General features: G+C 43.3%; 1 protein-coding gene across 2 annotated transcripts in view; it reads right to left on the reverse strand.

Annotated features, from left to right (window-relative positions):
* The window catches only part of LOC310789400 (NACHT, LRR and PYD domains-containing protein 3-like), a 291,155-nt gene that overhangs the window by 257,615 nt on the left and 15,848 nt on the right, over positions 1-17,692 (reverse strand). For both annotated transcript variants that reach the window (XM_083651041.1, XM_083651043.1), the window contains exons 2-5: positions 11,029-11,115; positions 8,948-9,046; positions 6,973-7,071; positions 4,413-4,511 (exon numbers count right to left, since the gene is read on the reverse strand). In XM_083651041.1, coding sequence (XP_083507167.1) covers positions 4,413-4,511; positions 6,973-7,071; positions 8,948-9,022 — 273 coding nt within the window. In that variant the 5' untranslated portion in view covers positions 9,023-9,046; positions 11,029-11,115. The remainder of the gene's footprint in view (positions 1-4,412; positions 4,512-6,972; positions 7,072-8,947; positions 9,047-11,028; positions 11,116-17,692) is intronic.

The following is a 17,692-nucleotide window of genomic DNA, read 5'->3' on the forward strand; positions in this document are numbered from 1 at the left end:
ATCTCTAAAATGAGATGCATGCCAATATGCACAAGACTTCTTAAACTTTTTCTGTCATTCTGGAGAGCTGACCGGGCTCTGGGTATCGGTTCAGCGGGTGCAAGTATGACTACTGGTCTGGAGTCAGCTGAGCTGAGCTGAGCTGGATACATGCTTTTGAGCATCGCAATCACAACACAGCCCCCGCGAAATGACTCATTTCACTATCAGAATTTGATCCATTTGGTCCAATAACATTTAGAAAGTCTAGAAGTGCCGCATGATTACATTATTTTAGCCCATTCAAGTTAGCAGACTCAGAGTAAGTCGAGGGCTGAACCGAAAGTTACCCAGCAGACTGCAGAGCCTGGTGAGCTGCTCTACAGAGAGCCAATCACAAGCTGACATTTAGGGGAATGAACTATCTCTATTAATTCTACCCCGTTTCTTCTCGGTTTAATCATTGTAGTCATGCATTAAAACTAAAGTAATGAGCTTGTTTTGGAAATGTAAGGAGTAGAAAGTACAGATACTTGTGTTAAAATGTAGGGAGTAAAAGTAAAAAGTCGTCAGAAAAATAAATACTAAGTAAAGTACAGATACCCGAAAAATCTACTTAAGTACAGTAACAAAGTATTTGTACTTTGTTACTTCCCATCTCTGAAGGAGGAAATGTATGGGGTTTTAGAATGGGGATTTCACTTTGTCTAAATCAGGGGTGCCCAAACTTTTTTGAATGGGGGCCAGATTAGATCATGTGAAAATGTCGGGGGGCCAGGTGTTCTTGCATCATATGGGTTATAATTTTTTTTAATCAAAAATCACATACAAATGTACTCTAAATATTTTGTTTACAATCTGAAAACATTAGTTCTGCATGTGCTGTTCCTACTTGGTTCCTGTACAAACTGTATGATGGTGCTGTCATAGGTGAAGGGAAACCATGCAAATTGAACTTGCTTGATTAACCAATACTGTGTAGAGCAGTGATTCTCAAACTGGGGTACGCGTACCCCCGGGGGTACTTGCGCCCCCTGCTGGGGGTACTCGGAGGGATCCCTGGAATCTCAATGTTATTTTATGTGAAATAAAACCAACGTTAAAAATGTTGTACAGTAATACTATCAGTATACTACGAATGAAAATGAGCTTCAGAATTGAAATGGGGTTTAAAATAACCTGTATCTACATTCATTTTGTTGTTGTAGATTTAGGAACAACATTATTAAATAAATGTGTTTCCGGCGTTGTTTCTGACGGACACTACTACCTGTTGCGCGACGATGCGCCTACACACAATTTGCTGCTAATGTTACAAGCAAGAAGCTGCAGGCATGTTGCAAAATTGGCTGAAAACGGGAAGTATTCGAAAGAGACGTGTGGAGGAGTCCAGCAGCAATGACATTCAACAAGTGAACGAGGACAGCGAAGCAGGCACCAGTGCAGGCTCCGCCATAGGCGCACCACGAGAGGTATTCACAGCCGCAACAACGTCTTCCAGTGCTAACGTTAACAGCGTTAGTGCTGAACCGAGCACCACGTGTGCTGCTAGTGGCTCCGTGAGCAGCGCAAGTGTGGAATCCACAAAGAAACGACGTAAAAAATTACGCAAATACAGCCTCAGTTACATTAAGTTTGGATTCAGCTGCGGTGGGACGGAGGAAGAGCACAGGCCACAGTGCGTGATTTGTGGTGAAGTGCTTAGCAATGACTGCATGAAACCATCGCACCTCCAACGGCACCTTACAACAAAACATGCCGAGCTGAAAGACAAACCAGAAGATTTCTTCACAAGAAAACGTGATGCACTGAATAAGGCTAAATCCACGATTCAATCCTGCAGTACACCCACAGCCAAGGCACAGGAAGCCTCGTATTGTGCCAGCCTCCGCATAGCAAAAGCCGGTAAGCCACACACAATTGGCGAACAATTGTGTTTACCATTAGCCAAAGAGATGACAAAAATCATGTGTGGCCAGAAGGCTGCCAAACAGTTAAACTTGGTGCCGCTTTCAAACGACACGGTGGCACGGAAAATAAGAGACATGACAGAGGATGTTAAAAAGACACTGATTGAGCGCATTAAAAGTAGTCGCTATTATTCCATCCAGCTGGATGAGAGTACTGATGTTGCAGATTTGGCCAATTTGATGGTTTACGTCAGATATGAACATGATGGTGCAGCTCAGGAGGACTTTCTCTTCTGTAAACCACTTGAGACCAGAACTACAGCGGAGCACATATTCCAGCTCCTGGATGCGTTTGTGCAAGAGAATGGGCTTGAATGGAAAAAGTGTGTTGGAGTCTGCACAGACGGCGCGAGGGCTATGACGGGCCGTCACAGCGGAGTAGCAGCTCGGATTCAACAGGTGGCACCGGAGATGCGATGGAGTCACTGCAGCATCCACCGTGAGGCGCTGGCGGTGAAGAGGATGCCTGATGAGTTGAAATCGGTGCTGGACTCTGCTGTAAAAACTGTGAACTTCATAAAGGCCAGACCAATGCAGTCTCGCTTATTCCAAGTGCTCTGTGATGAGATGGGCAGTGAGCATGTCCAACTCTTGCTTCATACAGAAGTAAGATGGCTATCAAGAGGAAAAGTGCTTTCCAGGCTTTTTGAATTGCACAAAGAGGTCAACATTTTCTTGCAGGACAAAAACTTCCCTTTATCAGATGTGTTTGAGGATACAGTGTGGCTCAGTCAGCTGGCATACTTGTCAGACATTTTCTCCCGTTTAAACGACCTGAATTTGGGATTACAGGGACTCTCCATCAATGTGTTTGATGTGCAGGACAAAATTAACACAATGTTGAAAAAGTTGGAGTTGTTTGAAATCAAAGTCAAGGCAGGTGATGTTTCAGCTTTCCCTGCTTTGGAGAGTTTTCTGTCTGACAACGAGCTGAGCCTTGATGATGGAGTGAGGGACAACATGGTTGCACACCTCGTCTCGCTCAGACAACAGTTCCGCCAGTATTTCCCAGTGATGACCAAAGCCAACAGCTGGATGAGAAGCCCCTTCAACATGCAAGCCTCTGAACTGCCAAAGGACTTCACTGTGGCTGAGCAGGAGAGTTTAATTGAATTGTCTTGTGATGAAACACTGAAGCCTGCTTTCAGAAAGCAGTCTTTGTTGGACTTTTGGATAAAGCAACACAGAGAATACCCTGTCCTGTCTGACAAAGCTGTGCGCTTTCTCCTTCCTTTTGCGACCACATATCTGTGCGAGAAAGGCTTCTCTTCACTTGCTGCCATCAAAACCAAGTACAGGAGCAGGCTGGATGCTGAGCCAGACCTGAGACTGAAGCTCAGCTCAATCACCCCAGACATCAAAGGACTGTGTTCACAGAGACAGGCACATCCTTCACATTAGGCTCACATTAGGCTTATGTGAGTTGTCAGGACACCAACATGTTCTGTATGTGTGTTTGAAGTACAATTGCTGAAATACAGTTCTTAGGTTTCTCATTTGATGTGTGGAAATGATAGATATGTTCTCACTTCCTGAGGTGCTGCCCCTTGCATTGCATGATAATTGTGTGTGTGTGTGTGTGTGTGTGTGTTTGAATTAAGCACAATTGAAATGCTGCTGTTAATCTTGTTTTTTTCACTTGCCTTTTTGAGAATGAAGCAGTTATTATTATTGTTGTTATTCATTGTGTTCTTAATGATCTCACTTATTTTGTGTGTGTGTGTGTGTGTGTGTGGGTGGGTGTGTGTGTGTTTGAAGCCTACATTTGCTCAAATACAGTTCTTAATGTTCTTTTGTTTGAGTTTGCTAGTTCTAGTGCTGCCCGTTTGTACATTGTGGCTGTGGCTGACAAAAGTTACCAATAAATGATGTTATTAAGAATAAATGTGCCTCCTGTGTAAACTGTGCAGCTGAATAGACTGTATTTTAACGTCGGTCATATATGGGGGTACTTGGAGAGCCAACTAATTTCTCAGGGGGTACTTGGTGTAAAAAGTTTGAGAACCACTGGTGTAGAGGACCACATATAGTATATTTTGAGAGACAAGCCGAGGGCCACTTTAAATCTGTCTGCGGGCCACAATTGGCCCCAGGGCCGGACTTCAGACATGCCTGGCCTAAATGCATCAAATAAGGTCTGTGGCTAACAAAAGTTTATGGGCGTGGTCATTTGTGTTCAGCAATATAATTTTCACACACGTGGGCCACTTTTATGACTTTGAAACATCAATGTGTTTTTTTAACACTGTTCAGTAAACATTTAACACTGTTCAGTAAACATTTTACACTGTTCAGGAAACATTTCACACTGTTCAGTAAACTTCAAAAGCCATAAAAGTGGCCCACATGTGTGAATTAACCAAGAAGAAAATCCCTCTGAAGGTTAACATTTGTCTGAAATATTCGACTACCATTAAGCATGACACTCTAGAATACAATCTGAAGGGATAAACATGAATGTACCTGTGGCAGAGGCTTGTTGGGACCAGTTACATCACTGATCTGTGTCTTAGGCAGCAGAGGTTGTGAGTCCTCCATGGTAGTAGCTGTATCGCCGTCTGTCTGTAAACACATATTAACACGTTCACTGCCAATGACGAGATATCTCGTCTTACAGAATCCAACCGTTGACTGCCAAAGACGAGATATCTCGTCTTAAAAAAAAAAAAAAAAAAAATGACGGTCGGGCGTGGATCAACGCTCCCCCCGTCTCCTATAAAAATATTGGAGTCAGCGAACGTGTACAACCCATTCCACAGACCCACTAAGTGGCGACAGTGCTCTCCACACTAGGAAAAGCAGAGCCAAAACTGTAGGGTAACGCGCAAGGAAACCATTCTCTACTGTAAAATGGATTGGCGAAAACGCTTTCACTTTCGCACATTATCGCGCTGGGAGCTGGCGGTGGGGGATTCCAAAAATAGACTGGGTGGAAAACACAGTTTGAAACACGCAGCATAAAGCCTAGAATCGCACAAAGCTTCATCAAAGCTCTCAAACCCAAGAAACAAGTGAGCCCTATCCACACTCGCTGCCAGGGAGGGAGGCTGCTCAAACTCGCAGCAGCAGCAGCAGCAGCAGAACACTCGCTTGTGACAAATGCAGGCTGAAAGCCACCAGACACGCCCACGGAGGGAGGAGTTTGAAGGAGAGGGCGTTCAGAACTATATTGTTTAGATGTCTGATCTCTCACTGATGCCAAAAATAAATGGTTAAAGTGACTGTTCTGCCTGTTTGATTGAATTTCACAAAACTGCGATTATCTCAGCTTTCACTCTCAGACGCTGAAACCATGCTGTACTCAACGGCTAATATCTACATAACTACTAACTCTACAAACTAACTCTTTTAGACAGAGGAAGCACACATTCTATTAGTACTTTTGTGAACTTTGTGTTCACAAACTCCAAGCAGAAAATAATCCTCGGCTCTTGTAAAATGAGCCAGAATCCTCAAAAAAACCCTCTGGAAGAACCTACCCACAGTAAAAAAAAAAAGGCTGGCAGTGAATGTGTTAAGGACAAAATCTTAGATTATGAAAATATAACAAAAAAAAGCCAATTTGATGTAAACACTGCATAACACACAATTAAGTTGATGACTTGTTCAGACAAAATCTCTAAAATGAGATGCATGCCAATATGCACAAGACTTCTTAAACTTTTTCTGTCATTCTGGAGAGCTGACCGGGCTCTGCGTATCGGTTCAGCGGGTGCGAGTATGACTACTGGTCTGGAGTCAGCTGAGCTGAGCTGAGCTGGATACATGCTTTTGAGCATCGCAATCACAACACAGCCCCCGCGAAATGACTCATTTCACTATCAGAATTTGATCCATTTGGTCCAATAACATTTAGAAAGTCTAGAAGTGCCGCATGATTACATTATTTTAGCCCATTTAAGTTAGCAGACTCAGAGTAAGTCGAGGGCTGAACCGAAAGTTACCCAGCAGACTGCAGAGCCTGGTGAGCTGCTCTACAGAGAGCCAATCACAAGCTGACATTTAGGGGAATGAACTATCTCTATTAATTCTACCCCGTTTCTTCTCGGTTTAATCATTGTTGTCATGCATTAAAACTAAAGTAATGAGCTTGTTTTGGAAATGTAAGGAGTAGAAAGTACAGATACTTGTGTTAAAATGTAGGGAGTAAAAGTAAAAAGTCGTCAGAAAAATAAATACTAAGTAAAGTACAGATACCCGAAAAATCTACTAAAGTACAGTAACAAAGTATTTGTACTTTGTTACTTCCCATCTCTGAAGGAGGAAATGTATGGGGTTTTAGAATGGGGATTTCACTTTGCCTAAATCAGGGGTGCCCAAACTTTTTTGAATGGGGGCCAGATTAGATCATGTGAAAATGTCGGGGGGCCAGGTGTTCTTGCATCATATGGGTTATAATTTTTTTTAATCAAAAATCACATACAAATGTACTCTAAATATTTTGTTTACAATCTGAAAACATTAGTTCTGCATGTGCTGTTCCTACTTGGTTCCTGTACAAACTGTATGATGGTGCTGTCATAGGTGAAGGGAAACAATGCAAATTGAACTTGCTTGATTAACCAATACTGTGTAGAGGACCACATATAGTATATTTTGAGAGACAAGCCGAGGGCTACTTTAAATCTGTCTGCGGGCCACAATTGGCCCCAGGGCCGGACTTCAGACATGCCTGGCCTAAATGCATCAAATAAGGTCTGTGGCTAACAAAAGTTTATGGGCGTGGTCATTTGTGTTCAGCAATATAATTTTTACACACGTGGGCCACTTTTATGACTTTGAAACATCAATGTGTTTTTTTAACACTGTTCAGTAAACATTTAACACTGTTCAGTAAACATTTCACACTGTTCAGGAAACATTTCACACTGTTCAGTAAACTTCAAAAGCCATAAAAGTGGCCCACATGTGTGAATTAACCAAGAAGAAAATCCCTCTGAAGGTTAACATCTGTCTGAAATATTCGACTACCATTAAGCATGACACTCTAGAATACAATCTGAAGGGATAAACATGAATGCACCTGTGGCAGAGGCTTGTTGGGACCAGTTACATCACTGATCTGTGTCTTAGGCAGCAGAGGTTGTGAGTCCTCCATGGTAGTAGCTGTATCGCCGTCTGTCTGTAAACACATATTAAGGACAAAATCTTAGATTATGAAAATATAACACAAAAAAAAGCCAATTTGATGTAAACACTGCATAACACACAATTAAGTTGATGACTTGTTCAGACAAAATCTCTAAAATGAGATGCATGCCAATATGCACAAGACTTCTTAAACTTTTTCTGTCATTCTGGAGAGCTGACCGGGCTCTGGGTATCGGTTCAGCGGGTGCAAGTATGACTACTGGTCTGGAGTCAGCTGAGCTGAGCTGAGCTGGATACATGCTTTTGAGCATCGCAATCACAACACAGCCCCCGCGAAATGACTCATTTCACTATCAGAATTTGATCCATTTGGTCCAATAACATTTAGAAAGTCTAGAAGTGCCGCATGATTACATTATTTTAGCCCATTCAAGTTAGCAGACTCAGAGTAAGTCGAGGGCTGAACCGAAAGTTACCCAGCAGACTGCAGAGCCTGGTGAACTGCTCTACAGAGAGCCAATCACAAGCTGACATTTAGGGGAATGAACTATCTCTATTAATTCTACCCCGTTTCTTCTCGGTTTAATCATTGTTATTGTCATGCATTAAAACTAAAGTAATGAGCTTGTTTTGGAAATGTAAGGAGTAGAAAGTACAGATACTTGTGTTAAAATGTAGGGAGTAAAAGTAAAAAGTCGTCAGAAAAATAAATACTAAGTAAAGCACAGATACCCGAAAAATCTACTTAAGTACAGTAACAAAGTATTTGTACTTTGTTACTTCCCATCTCTGAAGGAGGAAATGTATGGGGTTTTAGAATGGGGATTTCACTTAGCCTAAATCAGGGGTGCCCAAACTTTTTTGAATGGGGGCCAGATTAGATCATGTGAAAATGTCGGGGGGCCAGGTGTTCTTGCATCATATGGGTTATAATTTTTTTTAATCAAAAATCACATACAAATGTACTCTAAATATTTTGTTTACCATCTGAAAACAGTTCTGCATGTGCTGTTCCTACTTGGTTCCTGTACAAACTGTATGATGGTGCTGTCATCGTTAGGTGAAGGGAAAAAATGCAAATTGAACTTGCTTGATTAACCAATACTGTGTAGAGGGCCACATATAGTATATTTTGAGAGACAAGCCGAGGGCCACTTTAAATCTGTCCGCGGGCCACAATTGGCCCCAGGGCCGGACTTCAGACATGCCTGGCCTGAATGCATCAAATAAGGTCTGTGGCTAACAAAAGTTTATGGGCGTGGTCATTTGTGTTCAGCAATATAATTTTCACACACGTGGGCCACTTTTATGACTTTGAAACATCAATGTGTTTTTTTAACACTGTTCAGTAAACATTTCACACTGTTCAGTAAACATTTCACACTGTTCAGTAAACATTTAACACTGTTCAGTAAACATTTCACACTGTTGTTCAGTAAACATTTCACACTGTTGTTCAGTAAACATTTCACACTGTTGTTCAGTAAACATTTCACACTGTTGTTCAGTAAACATTTAACACTGTTCAGTAAACATTTAACACTGTTCAGTAAACATTTAACACTGTTCAGTAAACAGTTCACACTGTTCAGTAAACATTTCACACTGTTCAGTAAACATTTCACAGTGTTCAGTAAACATTTCACACTGTTCAGTCAACATTTCACACTGTTCAGTAAACATTTCACACCGTTCAGTAAACATTTCACACTGTTGTTCAGTAAACATTTCACATGTTCAGTAAACATTTCACACTGTTCAGTAAACTTCAAAAGCCATAAAAGTGGCCCACGTGTGAATTAACCAAGAAGAAAATCCCTCTGAAGGTTAACATTTGTCTGAAATATTCGACTACCATTAAGCATGACACTCTAGAATACAATCTGAAGGGATAAACATGAATGTACCTGTGGCAGAGGCTTGTTGGGACCAGTTACATCACTGATCTGTGTCTTAGGCAGCAGAGGTTGTGAGTCCTCCATGGTAGTAGCTGTATCGCCGTCTGTCTGTAAACACATATTAAGGACAAAATCTTAGATTATGAAAATATAACAACAAAAAAAGCCAATTTGATGTAAACACTGCATAACACACAATTAAATTGATGACTTGTTCAGACAAAATCTCTAAGATGAGATGCATGCCAATATGCACAAGACTTCTTAAACTTTTTTTGTCATGCCCCACTTTGGAGGAGGACAAATGTTCATGCCCCACCGCCCCAACAAAAGTGTAACAAGTTGAACTTTTATTGAAATAACATCAAGTGTGCAATCACTTTGTTATAACAATATCAATAAAGTTCTATCTGTGCAAAAAATAACAAATATTTGGCAAGACAAATTTGCATTAAGTCTTATTATCACTGTATTAGTGGCTGCAATGAACCTGTTTTGCACTGCACATATTTTCAAAATAATAACAATAAAGTGCAACCTGTGCAAAACTAAACAAAACACGTTCAAATATTTGGCAATATAAATTAACCATCCATGGAATCAATGCGAAGTCACTACAGAAGCGGGGTTCATTTATTGCTTGCCGGGAAAGAAGTCTGATGTCAAAATGGTCAAAACATTGGTTCCGCGCTGCATTTCTGCATTTCCCCCTGCGCCCCACCTGTAATAGCCTGGTAAACCAGCCCGTCACGTGAACTCACATTTCATTTGGTTCTGCGTGACGGTCTGGCCCCAACTCTTCACCCAGTCCTTACAGGGGCGGGAGCATGGGCGGGCATAGTTGCCTTGGCAGACAACTCCTTCAGCCAATCAGCGTCGGATCCAGTCAAACCCAAATCCACTCGGGAGAATGGTAAAAACATATTTTCCGCCGAGAAACTCTGCGGTTGCGGCGATACTCCTGTACTTGTTTAATTGTTGTTATTGAGTCTATTTCTGCAATAACTGCACTTTATGGCTGTTTAAACTAGACAAACGCTGACATTACTCCTTGAGACGATCAGGCAAGGAGGCGGCCATTATTGTTTTGTTAGTGCAGTGCTAGTAGCGTTCCTGATTGGCCAACTTGCGCTGTCAATCACATGACTTATTGGCTCTTCCGCTCTGCAGCTTAAACACCCTCCCAGGCTTAAGGGACGTCACGCAGAACCAAATGAAATGTGAGTTCACATGACGGGCTGGTTTACCAGGCTACACCTGTAATGCCACTGCGCCCCACAGGGGGGAAACACTGGTTCATGATAACCTTTTTACGCAGGTGATTTAGTGATATTTCTCCATGCAGCGTTCAGCTGCAATCAGCAGGGACCAGGTCAAACGTGCTTGGGAGCGAATACAAAATGGCCGCCTTTTTTTACTTTCACGTATGCCTTTCTTGTTGGATGAGGTGGTTTCCCCTGTATTTTTTTTTATGAATGAGGTGAACATTCGCACCATTCCAGCTTGCCACTCCTACGCTTTCAGGTGGAGGTGGGTTGCAGGGTAACCCGGCGCTGTGACTAGGTCCACTGGCGGAACGAAAGGCGATTACCCACCAACCCGCATTCACAACTTTCACATCGGAGGCGCGGATCTCATTTTTCCTTGCATTTTACGGCTTTCAAGGCCGGTGTGAAAGCGGCCTCTCTCTCTCTCTCTCTCTCTCTCTCTCAGGTTACAGGAAAACAAGTGGAAAAAGTGAACAACGAGCACACTGCAAAAAATATACAGCTCCGGTGCAGGGGTCAAGTCTGTATCTTGGGGGAGGACTTTTTGACATTAAATCACTGCATGATAGACTTGTGGGGGGGCACACTTGCTTTCTCTGGGGGTCCAGTAGTCAAGATGATCCACATCCCCACCACTCCGGGGGAGCACCCCAGGGTTAGCGACAGCGTCACTGTTGCACACTGTCCCCTCCCAGCGTTTCCCGCCCCTGGCCATGAGACTCCCCTACTGGTAGCACACCTCCACCCGCAACAGCCCTCAGCGTCACACCCCTGGCCCCTCCCCCAACCCTGGCGCCCCAATTTTTATTTTAGCTCACATACCTCTGAAGGTGTTCAGGACTGGTCAGCCACCAATATTGGACAATCTAGGGAGCCGTAGTCAGCGCTGCTCATTTTCAGTGTGAAAGCCTAGTGGAAAAAAATACACAGGACTTGTTAACACATTAAGTGCCATAGACGACCTAACTCGTCTTACATAATCCAGCGCTTAAGTGCCAAGGACGGACTAACTCGTCTTACATAAAGATTTTTTTTTTTTGACAGTGGGACATCAATCAACCCCTTTTACATCTCTGAGATAACTATTTGGAGCAAGAGCATGTGTGTAATCTATTTTACCGACCACTAAGTGGCGACAGAGACCGAGAGAAGTCACAGCCACGGGACCCAAAAGCCACAAAAGCAGCCGCCTCCCGCGGACATGGCTTGGCGATTTTACAGTCATTAGCCCGGACACACACACACAGAACGGACAGAGATCCCTTCCCCCCAGAGCCGCGCAGCAACGCGCGAACACACACACACACACACACACACACACACACACACACACACACACACACACACACACACACACACACACACACACACACCGCGGAAGCAAGCCATTCAAGGAAATGGCGACGCGATTTTACAGTAATCCAATTCAGACTCGTCTTGCCCGACAGGCAGACAGGCAGGCAGGCAGCACAACGCGCTTCTGACACGCTCCTCCTTCCTCCTGGCTCTAGAGCCAGGAGGAAGGAGGAGAAGACACACGGAGGGAGGAGTTTGAATGAGAGGGGTGTTTCCTGTTGTTATGGAGGAAATTACTGTTCAAAACTATTGTTTAGAATGTCTGACGGTCTTACTGATGCCAAAAATGAATGGTTAAAGTGACTGTTTCACAAAAAGCCATTTATCTCTGAATAAATTTCCAGACGCTGAAACCATGCTGTACTCAACGGCTAATATCTACATAACTACTAACTCTGCAAACTAACTCTTTTAGACAGAGAAAGCACACATTCTATTAGTTATTTTTAGATGATTGATGTTCATGAATTCTTAACAGAAAAGAATCCTCGGCTGTTCTAAAATGAGCCAGAATCGTCAAAAACACCCCTGGCACAACTTACCTACAGGAATGAAAACATGGCTGGCATTCAATGTGTTAATAATGCAATTAGTAAATGTGTTTTGATGCCATATCTACAGGACTACTTTGTTACAAACACTCAATACTACATGTTTCCCCAGCATGGTCAGAACAGAGGGTGCTTCCCAGTTTTCACTTCATTTATTTCTGTGAACTGTTAAATATCTTTTTCCTTTCTTTACTTGGTACATTGATAAATGGAGAAAGCAGCAAAAGCCAACAGGGTGTGGCTGCCTCAGAAGTCCTCAAACAGTAGAACTCTCTGGCTGCTCCAGCACAACACATTCTCACAGCGAAGTCCTCAAACAGTAGAACTCTCTGGCTGCTCCAGCACAACACATTCTCACAGTCAAGTCCTCAAACAGTAGAACTCTCTGGCTGCTCCAGCACAACATATTCTCACAGTCAAGTCCTCAAACAGTAGAACTCTCTGGCTGCTCCAGCACAACACATTCTCACAGTCAAGTCCTCAAACAGTAGAACTCTCTGGCTGCTCCAGCACAACACATTCTCACAGTCAAGTCCTCAAACAGTAGAACTCTCTGGCTGCTCCAGCACAACACATTCTCACAGTCAAGTCCTCAAACAGTAGAACTCTCTGGCTGCTCCAGCACAACACATTCTCACAGTCAAGTCCTTAAACAGTAGAACTCTCTGGCTGCTCCAGCACAACACATTCTCACAGTCAAGTCCTCAAACAGTAGAACTCTCTGGCTGCTCCAGCACAACACATTCTCACAGTCAAGTCCTCAAACAGTAGAACATTTGCTCAGGAACTTTTTTCACACCCGGGGTAACTCTCTTACTTTGGTCGGGGTTGACGTGGTTGGCTGACGAGGTTGGCAGTGAATGTTGTAGGGTTAGGCACGAGGTAGTCTGGCTGCATGGAAACAGGCTACTGGGATAAGCCCTCCCCTGCTCTACTCTGCTCTCCCATTGGAGCGACTGTTTCAGTCGGTGCCAGATGTCCGCTCCCGGCTTATTACAAGCTTTGTCATTGCCTCCGACCATGTCAATCAGAGCGGATTCCGCTCCCTCCTCCTTATGTGTAGCTGTAAATAGTGAAAACAACAACGCTAATGAGCTAGCAAGCTAACAGCAGAAACCTACACGCTAGCTCGTTGCTACACGCTGAAAATGGCAAGTTGGATTATTGGAAACTATTTTCCGATAGCACTGCAGCCACGTGGCGGCAGCGAAACTAGGCACGAGGTTGACGAGGTCGGGGTTAGGCAATAGCCCCCCTGATGGTTGGTTAGGGGTTAGGTTTGGGGTTAGGTCAAGCCAGTCTCTTCCACAATCTTCTTCTTATGCTCCAGAGCAGGGTAGGAAATTCACTCCCCCACCCCCCACCCCTTTTTCCATGGAATATGTTTTGGGGGCATTTTGGATAAATTCCAGGGCAATTTTTTTAATCAAATGTTGGGAAATACCTTATCATTAGGGATGCACCGATCGATCGGCACGTGACCGGAAATGGCCGATTTTCACGTGATCGGCCTCGATCGGGGATCTGCGCCAGTCACTCTAAATAGCCGATTCTGTGAGCCGATTTTCACATGACGTGCGCGCACCCCAAAGCACCGAGACAGGCACCCAGCCACCACACCACACACGCCAGCATACCTTCCTCGTTGTGGATTTTTTTCACCGTCAGTGAAGTAGACAAATCTCGCAGTTTGTCACACATGCAAGTCGAAAATAAGCCGTGGAGACAGAGATGCGGCCGAGTCCCGCTCGGCTGGAGTCAAGTCTGAGCGGCTCGCTTCACCTCACTGGCCCCCCTCTCTCTGCTCTCTCTACCCGGGAAGCAGTGCTGCTGCACCCGGCCACAGTGCACAGCCGACTTGGCGAGGTGAACGCGAGCATTGTGTCCACCATTCCCCGACCTGCCTTTTCCATTCCACATCAGCGCTGGTGCCTCAGCCTGTCAGTCATGTTGTAACGTAGATACAGGAGAGACTATTTGTTTCGTATTGCAAATAGAACGACGGACATAATAATAAAAATGCATCGGACTCACAAGTGTGCAAGGATTTCTGTGGGTGACGATATTTTTTCGGATGGCAGATAAAAATACGCATACCAAACTTCGGACTGTGTGTAAACTCCGCCTGATATTCAGACTGAAGATCGTTACTGTAACTCATAAACTCATTTCCCCTCTACTCAAGAGGACTGGTCTGGACTGGAGCCAGGCTATAAACTCCTTGTCCATGGATCATTTTGATGTTCTGTTGCACCTGTTTTCTTTTGGAAAAGTAAATGCATGATAGCTGTGGGATATAGGCTATTGGATTTAATTTAATTTTTGTATTCATTGTATTTGCACAAAAAAGCTCTGTCCAGTAGCCTAACCTGGAACACTTTTATTTTGAGATGTGTTTGAGTGAGATGGTCCTACTTCATGCAAATGATAAGATAAGATAAGATTATTTGGATCCCCATTAGATGTAAGAATTGTTCTATGAATCTTAATTTTCAAACAAAGTTACAAAAACGTTTGTGTAAGCTGTCAATTGTTGTTTTTAGAAAAAAAATCGGAATCGGCAAAAATCGGTATCGGCAAGTCAGACTATTCAAAAATCGGAAATCGGAATCGGCCAAGAAAATGGCAATCGGTGCATCCCTACTTATCATAGTTCGTCTATGTTGCATGACAGACCAATATTCAATAACTCGTATCCAAACTTATTTTATTTCTAAAAGTAAGCAAAAATACTAAACGGCTTTCATTGAAACAAACTGAAAAAGTTAGGCCTATATCCTTATTTCTCTACTCTTTCTGTTACAGGAGGCAATAGAGTCTATGTGCCCCTGTAACGGGGGTCATCACTAGGGGTGCTCCAAAAAATTGATTCTTGAAAGGATTGCGATTCTCAATGCCACGATTCCTGGATCGATTCCAAACTCCCAAGAATCGATTCTTCAATGTCAAATTTTTAATGCTGTGGATGTCTTTTTGAGGTGCACGTGAAGGCATCACCTCGCCGCGGAACCAATGGTGTCCTTTGAAAAAAGCATGTGATCTACTCGTCATAGGGAGAGCGGAAAGGCTCTCAGCTCAGACGGGCTTGGCTCAGAGCCACAAGCCAACCTAGCTGGCTGCCAACGGTCACATAAACAGATGGAAATAAAATGTGTCAGACGATGGTTTTGTACACGGGAGACAGGGCTACAGTTGCAGCAGACAATAGTGCTAGCTAGCGTTAACTGGCTGGCATGAATGAGATGGCTAGTTAGCATTTTACTGTCGATGGCTAGCGGTAGCGATGTTAGCATTAACATCAACGTTACAGTGTATATGACAACAGTCGTGAAAGCGGCTAGCCGCTCGCAATCTTCAAAAAGTCCATTGACTATCTGGCTATCGTTATGCATGCTGTCTGGTCGACCATTTATAATTTAGCAGCTATCTGAATATGCTGCTATGGTTTCAATCTGTGCTTCCTTTATCAAACTACAGCTAATGTTAGCTGCTCAACGACATCCAGTGTGTCTAACATTAGTCGTCAGGCACAGGTGTGTATTCAGAACACTTGTCAGTGGCCGCAGGGCCGTAGCCAGGGATTTCGGGCCCCATGAAAGGATATCACATCGGGCCCACGGATGCCACCGTCCGAAGGGCGGAGGCGGAAAATTTTGGCCATTTGAAGCCCAATTTAGATGAATATCTCATTTTAAATCAGAGAGTTCCCCAAACTTTTGAGTTTGAAAAAGTAGCCGGCTCATGTTTGCGGCGTTTGTTCCAGTCGTCCTTTTCCCAATTAATAAACAAACCTCCAATATGTATCGATGAGTGTGACAATTGAAATAATACAAATAAACATCCTTATAAAGGCCCAATGCTCAATTTAATTATAAATAAAACAATATCCATATTGCAAAACACAAACAGGCAATATATATTTTTAAGAACAAAGAAAATACTAAAACTGTATGTTTCCCACAGGATTTGGAGAGATTGTGGTGGGTAGACCTTGCTTGGACCCTCTTGGGGGGTTCGGGGGGGCCATGCCCCCTGTAAGAACAATTTGTACATTTTAAACTAAAATGCATGAATCTAGTTCACTTTGAGAACCAATTTAACAGGCTAGATCAGGGGTGGGCAATTATTTTTCATGGGACATGAGAAACCCAGATTGTTGCCGGGGGCCGAACAAATATTGTCATGCCGTAACCCAGGAACTGTGATGATAGAGAGGACCACAAAAAGATTTCCTCGCCACCAGAGGGCCAGATTTTGCTGAGGGTTGGGGGCCGAACGGCGCCGGGCGCGGAAACATTTGCGCCATTTGAAGTCAGGTTTAGAGGAATAACTCATTTTAAATGAACAGTTGTGATGTCATTATTCAGTCTAAACACCAATATTTGATCCTTTTCTCACTCACTCCTATATCACCACTTGCTCTCCCTGCAGGGCTTGAAATTAGCTTTTTTGGCCACCTGCCAATATGGCTGCTAGAAGTTACCAGCCATTAGAATTTCCACTAGCCAAAATGTTTTTCTTGAAATAAACCAGAATATGAGTGTGTTAATTTAAGCATATATCAGTAAGTGGCCCGGGATTCTCAAAGCCTGTGTTGAGGGTCACACGAACAAAAATGCACTCTTGAAGCTAAATAAATCCAAAACCAACAAGTTAATTATTTACATGTTTTACTTCAATGTAGAACAGTAATTTCTTACACATGAGATTACTTTTAGCCTTTTAGTCATAAAGATTATTGAAAGATATTCCATATTCTAGACTGAAATGTTATAACAGAAGTGGAGTATTGGCCAGAATGACATGAACATTTGGACACTTATTCAGCAGGTATCTTGTATGTTGCGTTCAGGTGCACTGTAAAAAAACTAAAATAGGGCCCCTGTCAGTCAAGGGCCCTTGGAATCGTCCAGACTTTTCTCCGTGATACTACGGCCCTGAGTGGCCGTTTCTCAATAAGGGTTCTTGTGTGTTCTTGCGTTCTTGGGTCCCTGTGAAACATCATCAGTGTCTGCCCACTGTCATCAACCTGCCTTACGATGTTACACTGTGGCAGGCGCGGACTGCATAATCGGGCACGTCGGGCCCGGTGGCTTGGCCTGCAAAAAAAAAAAGTTTTTTTTTATGTGTGCCCGCAGTCAGGCCACTCACTGAACAGCAGGCCAGGCAGGCCACTGCTCATTTCTGGACTCTTGTGTTGGAGTCTTGAGTTTTGCATTGCTCAACACTTGGCTATAGGCTATAGAGACTAAAACCATTGTTGGCCTAATTTTTCAGAAACAAAGGTTGGAGCTTGAGCAGAACACTCTACCATGTGTTTAATGTTAGGGGCTTGCTTAAACAGGAAGATGTTTAATGAAACTGAGAATATGTTGATGTTTATTATTATTGTTATTATGACGTGTAGTTCTTAAGCCTGTGGAGAATAACGCAGTATGCATGATCTGATCACGCTTCCTTAAATAAAGTTTGCTGTGAAGCGTTTGTACAGAGGCATGTTTTTGGTTTTACTTCTTCATATTATACTTGCAGTTATCTAGGCAATGTTGATGTTTATATTAGTGAACAAATAGATAACA

The sequence above is a fragment of the Poromitra crassiceps genome (assembly GCF_964638095.1).
Source record: "Poromitra crassiceps genome assembly, chromosome: 14".
In the NCBI taxonomy this organism is placed as follows: domain Eukaryota; kingdom Metazoa; phylum Chordata; class Actinopteri; order Beryciformes; family Melamphaidae; genus Poromitra; species Poromitra crassiceps.